The sequence below is a fragment of the Eurypyga helias genome, unplaced genomic scaffold, assembly GCF_000690775.1.
Source record: "Eurypyga helias isolate BGI_N326 unplaced genomic scaffold, ASM69077v1 scaffold4855, whole genome shotgun sequence".
Taxonomy (NCBI): Eukaryota; Metazoa; Chordata; class Aves; order Eurypygiformes; family Eurypygidae; genus Eurypyga; species Eurypyga helias.
In genome coordinates, this window is record NW_010251921.1 from 6,558 (window position 1) to 16,859 (window position 10,302).

The 10,302-nt window shown below is 37.1% G+C and overlaps 1 protein-coding gene across 1 annotated transcript; it reads right to left on the reverse strand.

Moving 5' to 3' along the window:
- Positions 1–4,274: 4,274 nt before the first annotated feature.
- LOC104510035 (alpha-N-acetylgalactosaminide alpha-2,6-sialyltransferase 3-like) lies at positions 4,275–7,888 on the reverse strand. Its single transcript, XM_010152164.1, has 3 exons — positions 7,797–7,888; positions 6,030–6,137; positions 4,275–4,461 (listed from the first exon to the last, which is right to left on the reverse strand). Exons 1-3 carry the CDS (start codon positions 7,886–7,888, stop codon positions 4,275–4,277), a joined length of 387 nt encoding a protein of 128 aa, XP_010150466.1.
- Between the last annotated feature and the right edge of the window lie 2,414 nt (positions 7,889–10,302).

The following is a 10,302-nucleotide window of genomic DNA, read 5'->3' on the forward strand; positions in this document are numbered from 1 at the left end:
CAGAGTCTTCAGATAATTTAAGGTTTGTCAGGCTGACTTCTTCATCCCAGGTGTTGCTTATATAGAAATCTTTAACAACACAGAATTTGCCTCTATTTTTTTTCCTATAAAGGGTATGTTTTTCCATTGCCATTCCTAGAGGACAGATTAGGACAACAGTTCTATAAACAAGCTAAAGGCAAGTGAAGAAATAAAATACCTTCAAAAAGTATTTCTGGGAGGGATCAATGAGTACTTCTCTCCTACAGCACTTCAGCAGCATTTTTTAGTAGCTGGAACACCATCTGCACCTAAGAACTCTTCCTCAGACCTTCCTGCTTACTTGTGTAACTGCTATGAGCCACCTGCAGATGGATCCTCCCAGCCCAGATGGAAAGGGATTTGGCTGGATACATAGACTACTTTTTTCTCTCTATGAAGAGGCCTTGGTATAAGCTGAGGGATGTGATGTGGACATCTAGTGGGAATGAGAAGGTTGGGATCATGTCTGCTGTGTTTGTTTGGGAAAAAACCCTCGGTTTCCATATTATTCAGTTAATTACCTGTGAATCAGTAATTAGCCAGTCAAAAAGATTTTTTTTCCCTAAGAAAATTTCTGCTCCTATTTAAAACTTTCTTCTCCTTGAAAAAAAATTAAATCAGAAGGTAATGCAACATAAGAACTAAAATGTATGAAAATTTAAACACTCATTAAAACAAAAGTTACAGCAAACCATAAAATAAATGTTTGGGCTTTTTTTTTTTCCCCAAAAAATTGTATTTTAGAATTCTAACTAAATTATAAAAGAAAACATTTGGTGACTTTTTAGCTGACTGATGGAAAAAAAATATGAAATTATTTGTGAGTATCCCTTTATTAGCAGCAATGTGAAGATCTATTTTGCAAACCTCAGGTAAACTCCCTGCTTGTTTTATACACGAGTAGTTGATTAAAATAGGATTGCTTGAATGAATAAGCAATTAGGATCTGATTGCATTCAGTTAAACTGTAGTAGGCTTTATTTTAAAGAATTAATAAAAGATTCTCAGCTGATGTCTTAACTGCTCTCAGAAGGTGAATTATCAAGGTCTCTTACTGCACAGCCAAATACCGAGATTCTTTCTTTGGTACCACAATGCTGATTTTTAATAGATTTCGATGAAGACATTTCTTCACAGAATCATCTTTAACATAGCAGTCACGGTTCCTTACTCATATAATAAATATCATGCAAGTATGTGTTTAGTTTATGCTAAAGACAGGCTCGTTTAAATAAGGGAAATGGTGTTCGTTTACTCTAGTGTGAATGAAGGCTGCTGCAATGTTTCTAAAAGCTGATCTGCTCTTACTGCAAATCCAAGCAGAGAGCAACACTTTTACTTTGCTCTGTGACAACTGCACTCTAATGATGTTCTCAATTTTGCTGTACACTTAGCTGTTCTTACAGCTGTATTTTTCTTAGCTAGCCCTTGCGTAAGATACTGATTCATACAGCATGCAAGCACTCTACAAAGAGCTTCAGTATGAAGCACATATTTTACAGCAGATCTATGGTGATTTGACGATTTTTAATTATCTTAAAAACCTTCTCAGGCTTAAAAACTGCCTTGCATTGAACACGGCTCAGACAGAATCCTTATGTCATGTTCATTGGTGAGAAAGAGCATGCTGCACGAGGGCACTTCTCATCTAAGTCTGTCCAGCCCAACTGCACTTCCGTTTGCAGCACTTTCATAGTAACTTCCTATTAACCCAAAGACCTAAATACAAGTTCCGTTTGAATGATGTTCTCCTTTTCAGCTTCTCTTCCCACAAGGGAGCTCTAGGTTTTCCCAAGCTGCCCTGTACAATATGTGTAGAAAATTATCCCCAGTTATGCATGTCCTGCATTCTTCAAATCCTGTATTACAATTTTTTTATTAGCTTTCCATCTATCCAGCCATCCATCTGAACTGAAAAGATGCATATGCATATGGTGATAAATCTAACGCACTGTTTTTTGATGCTGCAACTCTCCCTCCATCCATGCCCCTTCCCCCTCTTGATTTCATCCCATGCTATCAGCCACAATTGATTTTAAACTCCAGGGACAAGAAGCAGACACTTTAAATCATTTGTATATTACAGCACTGCCTGTAGCCTTCAGAGACCCTGGGTACCTCTTCTGCAAGGCATTATACAAATACATTGCAAATGAGAATATCCGTCTCAAGAGCTTCCAAGAAAGTCAGTTGAGACAGGGAGTAGAACAATATTATTGTTCTCCTTTTCCAAACAGGAAGGTGAGGCATCGAGTCACGCAAGAAGCCTGGGACAGACCCTGTATTTGAATATAGATGTTTATCCAGGATTATAAGAGAGGTGCCAGCCTTTTTCTGACAACCAGGATGAACACTTAAAGCATTAAAGTAAGCAGTGAAAGCTAAGCTATATTAAGAACAGACTCAGAAAGCTGCATTTAGAATAGAATAGAAGGGGCAAGAGAGATGATACCCTGACACCATCTACCAACAGGAACAAGAAACCAATCATCAGGAGGAGGAACACTGGTGAAGAGATTTCCTCCCCATTCCAAGAGTTGCAGAGGCTGGTAAGAGAATATATATGCCATGAACATACAAAATAGAGATTTATATATACAAATATACAATAGGAAATAGTCAGTATACAAATACTTACATGTAAAAATAGCTTTTTACTTTCCCCTTTTCATGATTTACAAAAGCATACAAAGTTTCCTGTTGGTTAATGTTTAAGTAGTGTGAGTAAACCCTGTGTGTCATGTTCCACACATAATTCTTTCAAGTGTTCACAGTATTGGCTATTACAGTGTTGAATCTGACATTCCAGATGTTAAAATATTTGTAGGACATATTCTAACCTTAAAGCATTAATTTAAATACAGTTCAAATAAAACTCACATGTGTAGATGAATTATGGTCATATTACAAATGAGTCTGCTGCAGTTGAAAACTTTCCATGAGAGTAAGCTTGGAAATACATATTTGAACTGGAGATGAGTATATTTTAAAATTCTTGAACTGCCTCTTGATGTGCAGATAAGACTGTGAGATGGTGAGTTCTTTCAACTCCGTCTGAAGCAATGCAAGCTGAGAGAACTCAGTATTACAAATTATCCTTAGTAGGAAAGTGAATGAACCGAACAATTCACCATCAGATCCAGACATGCTGTCACCTTCTTCAAATACCCAACAGACAAAAATAAAATGACAGGTATCATTGTTTTTGTGTTAAGAATAAATGGTCTGTTAGCATTCTTCATCAGAAAATTGCTTTGTGGACTTAAATTAATCCTCACAACTCCCTTGTGAGCTAGATACATTTTATCCCTGGTTTTAAAGATGGAGAAACTGAAGAATTAAAATAATGATAGCTGCATGTGAAATACTGTCAAAATACTGATATTTGAATGTCGGAGCAACTCAAAGGCACAACTGGAGTAAAGGAGATGTTCATGAGACAACTCTACAGTAATCAGCTTGGGTACTGACAGCAGGCTTGGTACAGCAGCCAACACGGTCATCCCGGGCTGCAAAACACAGCCTGTGCTAAGTGCCACACTGCTGAAGCTAAACAGGGGGGCAAAATCCTCCAGAAGTACAAAACACCCATCCAAGGTGGTGCAGCCTGACCAGGGTGGAAGGAAGCTGCATGTCAGAAGTTATGAATTGATCAGGAGCCTTGGGTAAATAATATCTTCCCATGGGATAGCTGGGTACAGTTCAAGAACCATGTTTAACTCATCTCTCATTTTACCACATATGCAAGTGCTCACATGTATCAACGTATTCAGGTGTTTTTAAAAATTTACTCACTCAGAGACCTTGGAGGTCTGTTATTTTTCCTCACATTTCTTCTGTGGAAATTTTCTGCTCATACCACAAATGGAACTAGTGCTGCAGTACTGCAAATGAGCTACAAATACTAATGTTTATTAACTAGGGTGATGGACAAGTTTTGAAGGATCACCACGTTCTCATGTGCACCTGTACATACAGGAAATCCCATCTGTCTTTAACTGCTACTGCCTTGAAGTAAAATCCAGTTAAAGTATAAAGTGCATTGTGTGGACTAAAACCCTAAGAAATAACAATGTGCCTGCCTTCCACAGATGATTAATCTTGCTTATCAGCTGAACCATCACCCTCCTTGTCTTCTAGTTTTTAGTTTAGTGTTACCTAGGCTGAGAAAGGCCAGCCAGATGTAAGCAAAATTATTGTAAACTGAGACATTTTTGTAATATGCTGTTAAGGGAGAGTTAAAAAAACCAGCATCAAGACACTGTCCAGTTGGGGTGTGTAAATATTATTGTGTGTTTCTTGGCCCACTTAGCAAATACTTTCTTTTCCGTGATAAACCTATGGCCTCCATACGGAGCATTTTCATGCAGGAAGTATTCCTCACACTCATCTCTTCCTGGCTCGTAATAGTGGTAGGGAACTTTACGAAAGCCTTCTGACCTAGGAATAAAAAAGATACACTTAAGTATTATTTTCAAGAACAAACATTGATATATACTGCACCTGAATTATCTGAAATCCTTTCCACCTGAGCTCCCTTGCTAAATTGTATAAGGGCTTTGATTGCAGCGTGAGCTGTCGGAATTTTCCTATAGGAAATGAAGCGAAGTGTATCTTATCAGTCAGTAAGAAGCTGGTGGGCTGGCTCTTACGGGTACAGCACATTCTATTTAACCCGAGAGACCTCAGTTCATAAGGCTCCATCCCGAATCAAAGTCTTCTCACTGGATGGTCCCAAGTCTTGCAACTGGTTCTTGAATTGCCTGAATAAGGCAGTTACAAGAATAATACACATCATAAGTAGGTAATCAATCAGAACTGAAGCTTTAAGGAAACCCATCCTTCTCTCTGCCAACAGACTGAAGTGCTATCATGCTGTTAACTGGTTTTACATTGGGTCTGTGCAATGCCAGCTTGGCTGAACTCTGTGAGGACAACTTCAGTCCTGTCACCCCTCATCTCAGGGCGCTTACTGTGTTTTCATAAACAAAGAATAACATATGTTCATTCCATCTGGATGACTCACTCAATCAGTGAGATCTGCAAGTTCTAAAAAGTCAGTCTCTAATGTTAAGATACCCTAATTGAACAGCTGTGACTCCAATTCCTTTTCCTCTTTTTTTTTTTTTTTTTTTAAGGGTCTGAGAGGAATGAGTCCCACACTGGAGTAACACAGAATGTGGAGTGAGGGTATGCACAAAGACTTTAGGAGCTGAGGACCTGCTGGATTGGTTATGTGCAAGACATGAACTAGCCTAGGTACAAAAGAATAGAGTTGTACCAGTATCATACATTTTTATGACACTTTGTGCTTTTCTGAATGAGGAGTAGTTTCATTTTATATTTTGCTACTGTATACCGTAGATTAAGCCATTTAACTTAGACTTTAAGAAACTGTTTAAGGTTATACTTCTGACAGTATTAATCCATTGTCACTGTAAGCTCACTAACAGTAGTTGGTTGGAATTATGTCAGTTTACTGTGATAAAGTTCACAGGATTTGTTTTATTATCTAATTAGAAACCCTACTACTCAAAACAAGCCATATATAACCTAGAAAGTACAAGTAGGTCGCTCAATGGTGGTGAAATGTAATTTCAGGTAACTATCACGGGCTAATCAGTTTCTTTCACTTCAGTTGTATTTGGTATTTAGAGAACTAATATATTAGTGTTTCCTCTATAGATTTGTTTTAGCAGCAGAATTAAGTACATTTTGTCAGAAGAGTATGAACATTGTTTCCAGCTCATTCAGAAACTGCAAAAGATCTTTGATTAAAAAAAAGTTCCTTCTGACATCTAATGTTAGACTTTGTAAATGTTTTTATTTTATCAACAGCAAATGCCATATCAGGACTAAATATGCTGACAATAGGGTCACATCATTGCAAAACACTGGGAAATGACTGCCTGATCCATTTTTTGGATTTATGATATTAAAATCAATTGTGAAATTTTGACAAGACATCAGAATTGTAGATGCATGAAAATAATTTCCTGTGATCTTACTTGCAGTAGGTGTCATTTATCATCCCATAGACGTGAATTCCATAGCAGGCATCCATAGCCAAAATTAAGGTAAACCAACCCGTACTGAGATATGAACCTGACTGGACTCTGTAAAAATACAACACACACAAAACAAATTGCAATGAGAAATTATCAACACTTCATCAAAGAAATATAATCTATTACCTGGGACAAAAGGCATTAAGCAACTTGACAGTCTGTCAAAGCCATACAATTATTTTGAATTATTTATAGATAAGCTCTCATTCTTGCCAGCTTGGGGCCTGAAGCTATTGTCCACAGAAAAAATACCATGCTAAATATCTGATGTCAAACAATGCATCTCCCATAAGACAGAAAATAATTTCTTTTTACATCCGAAAGGCAGCAGTTAGTAGAGGGTGTACAATGGATAAAGTTCACCAGAAAGCAAATTACTGACAGAATTGGTGCTGTGTGTACAGGAGTATGCACCATCCTCCTCTACAAGCAAAACCTTAAGCTGCAGTGGGCTATCCCCAGCTTGAAAATTCACACAGTAATGAAATCTTTGAGGACATTTTGGTAGAAAACCATCTAATACAAGGATCTGAAGAACAAAATTCTGTGCATGTCCCTTTCCATATGTTTGTGTTATCATTCTTCAAGATAACATTGCAGAGAGAAAGACACAAGAGGACAATGCCCAGATTGATAACCTTTACTCCAATAACTAGTTGCATTAAATCAGTCCAAAAGTATTAAGTGCGTGAGTGAGAACAAATGATGTGTAAAGATTTGGCTCACACATTGGCTGTATGAGCAAACGTATGCATTGTGTTTTACAGACCAAATCCCGTTCACTCTAATCACACCAGTGTTACCAGTGGGGGACTGGGAGTCAACAGAGCTACCCATATAACCTGGGCAAGCAAGACTTACTGCTTTAAAACCTGACAAGTAATAAAAACACACTTAGCTCTCACTGCTTACTAACTGGTTGAAGTTGAGCTTTGCCCATGTATTGCTTTGAGTTTGACTGAAATCAATCAAAATAATTACCTTAAAATTATAAATAACTTGTCCTATTTAAAAAAAAAAAAGCCCCAGATTTGGCTCAGTTTGACAGAATTGGGACTGAGAGGAAGGGACAATTTAGCTTTATACCACATCTTTTAGCTTTTGGGTACAGCATGGAGCGGTCTGTTCTCCCTTGTAAGCTGAAGTAGCCTACGGTTTGCACGCAATTAAATTTAGCTGCAAAAGAACTCCCAAGTAGGCCTATATGTAAATCAGTTACCCTCATCAACAAAATCTTCTGAAAACATATTTGCATGCTGGGGTAGGAATAAAGCTTTCATGTGGGGGAAAAAAAAAACCCAAACCATATAGCAACTTCCCCAGCCTATAAAACCCAACTTTCCGATGAGACAGAAGAACCAACCTCAGGTGTTTCTTCCTGCTTCAGAGCAAGAACTCCTACAGTCTCCTGCCTCCCAGGTAAATCTGCCAATCAGTGGCTTTTGGCTCAGTTTCTGTGTTAGTTCCTTGATCTTTCTTGTTGAAGTTTGACTAAATCCTAATTAAGATGATGGGTGAAAAAGTAGTTGTACAACCTTTCTAATGACATTTACCTGACACTTACAGGCCTGAGATTCAAATTCCTCCTTTTATGAAGACCTTTTATTATGTACAACAGAAAAGCTCCAAGAGCTTTACATTCCTAAAAAAACTCAAGTACATTCCAGTTTAAACAAACCTTATTTCTTTTAGTGGAAAAACAATTACCTTAACACCCAGACAGTTTTATTGTACTCAAGAACACTCAAAATAGTTTGGGCTACATCTTCTCTTCCTTGTGAATGTCTATCATCCTTCATGGGTTAGCTGGTGTGAACTTCTATCTCTACCTTTCTTGAAACACCCTTTTCCCGGGGGAAACTCTTAAGCATCTGTTTAGCTGCTTTTGTAAAGCACCATTCTTGAAACAATAAATAATGGGTTCACTTTGACAAGTGGGAACAAAAGGCAGGGTGTCATATACCCGCGTTTCATTAGGTGGACACCAACTATAATTGTGCTTCTTTACTTGACACCTTTTTAGCCACAAAACTGTACATCTATTTACCCGTTCCGTTAGGATCTTCATTTCTTCAAACAGGATGTTCTGCTGCCGTCTAGCAAAGAGAATTCCCAATCCAATTCATGTTATTTCGGAGTAACATTCTACCATGATAAAAAGCTGTATTGCTTCTACCTTGCTTTCTGCTCTTGCACCAGAACACTAGCCTTGAGCTTTTAAAGCCATTTAGACTCCTAATAACCATTTATAAGAACACTATGAAGATCAGGACCCTTCCGATAATGGAGGTTTATTGGAGAGTACTCTATTGACAGTAGCATCAGAAATTTGCTATACTCAGGAGGAAAAAGGAATTTTAAAAAAGAATTAATCAATATTTCATGTCTTGTTTTAACACCATTGGACCTTAGTCCTCTCATCTATATACTACACTGGCAGGATAAATAAAAACAGCAGAGTGAGTTCCCAGATACCTTCCCTGGGAGATGAAGTACATGACAGAATACAGATTATATGCTTTAAAACAAAGCACTTACATTCTTCCCATTTTTTTCCTCTGAAGATACATAGGGATACAAAGGAATATACTTAAGCAGTGGGGATTCTGGATGATTTGGTAACACCTTAGAATTCAATCTGATACCGTAAACATACTTTCAACATTCTAATGAAAGCAATATTAGAAATGTGAAAACAATTTTAGCTGTCCCTAGAAAGTCATAAATCACTGAATACCTTTTAAAATATCACCCCATAAAACTGTAGTGCAAAGCAATGTCTCAGCCCCTGCTATTATGCTAACACAGTGCACTCAATTTCTTTCTCTACAGGAGAGTTTTACATGTTTTTTGGCCAGGGCTTTTTGAGACTCATTAGAAAGAGTTCCTCTTGTTACTGTAATTGCATTCGAATTTCAAATTTCACACACTAAAAATAAAAGAATCCTGCATTTATGTGTACCATAAGGCTGTGTTAATGTACAAATCTGAGGCAAGAAGGACATTAATCCCGGGACAACAGGAGTTTGTTAAACATCATCTGTAGAACTACTATAGGCAAATCTATTGTGATACATGCGTGTGCAGCAAATCCAAAATTGTCCCCAGTGACTTTTTCTTATGCTCTGAAATTAATGGGGCACCAGATTTAGGCAGGAAATTGTCTCAACAGCTCAGGAGAAAATAATGCGCTGTTTTTCAAAAAATGCATTTAAAAAGAAGATGGGTTTGCTTTCAAAACATGATTTACAGCTGCATGCAGCAATAAAAAGGCAATACTCACAAAAAGTTACTTTGTTTATCTTGAAAATGGAAGCTTATTTTGTATACTGCCTGCATTATTAGGGTTCTTACAGAAATGTTAGTTATTGGAATGTAATTCATTCTAAACACCACCCAGCATTTCAGAGAAGTGTATAGGCATATGCATAACATTACGTACATGAAAAGACCAATAGAATCAACTTCATTAAGACGCTTGAAACAAAGTATATCCTTGCCTATCTTGCTCTTAGTGAAGGTTTTAGGTGCTTAAAATATAATTATTTCATCAAAGAATAGAAAAGTAAGCTCCAAGATTAATAGTTATTTGCAAGTTTCAAGTCTCAAAACAGCATTTGCATTTTAGTAATGCTTTCCATAAACTCCAGTGGAAAGAACTGACTCACAACACCTTAAATTGAGACTTGCCTTCTATATTTTAGAAAAAAACAGTAAAAAAACAGGTTTAGGATTAAAAGAATTGTAATGTGTGATACATAAAGCTTGAATTAAAAATTAATTAAAAATAAAAGCAATTAGGCAGGGTTCTTTAGCCTTAGCTTTCCAATAATCCAATATTGATATAAAGAAGATGGAATAGAGATTGCCCCATAAAAATGTTGGTGACTGAAATTCATCTTCTTTGACATCTATAACCATGTTTTGATGTAGGCTAAATGAAGGAAAAACTCGTTCCTTCTCTCATCAGGGGAAAGTGGAGGAACACCAAATATTTTTTTAACGATCAAGGGCAGGTGATTTCAAATTGGGTAAAAGTTTTGTTGTCACTTGTGTTCTGATTTTACCATAGAATTCCAGGAAGTTCTTTTCTTTGTTCAGTTGTTCCAGGACTCTTTATGTGCACAATCAATTCTAGCTCTATGGTTCAATGGACTGTAATTTCCAGTGGGGAATTCAGTGGTAGAAAAATAAAAATGGAAAAAGAAAGGGT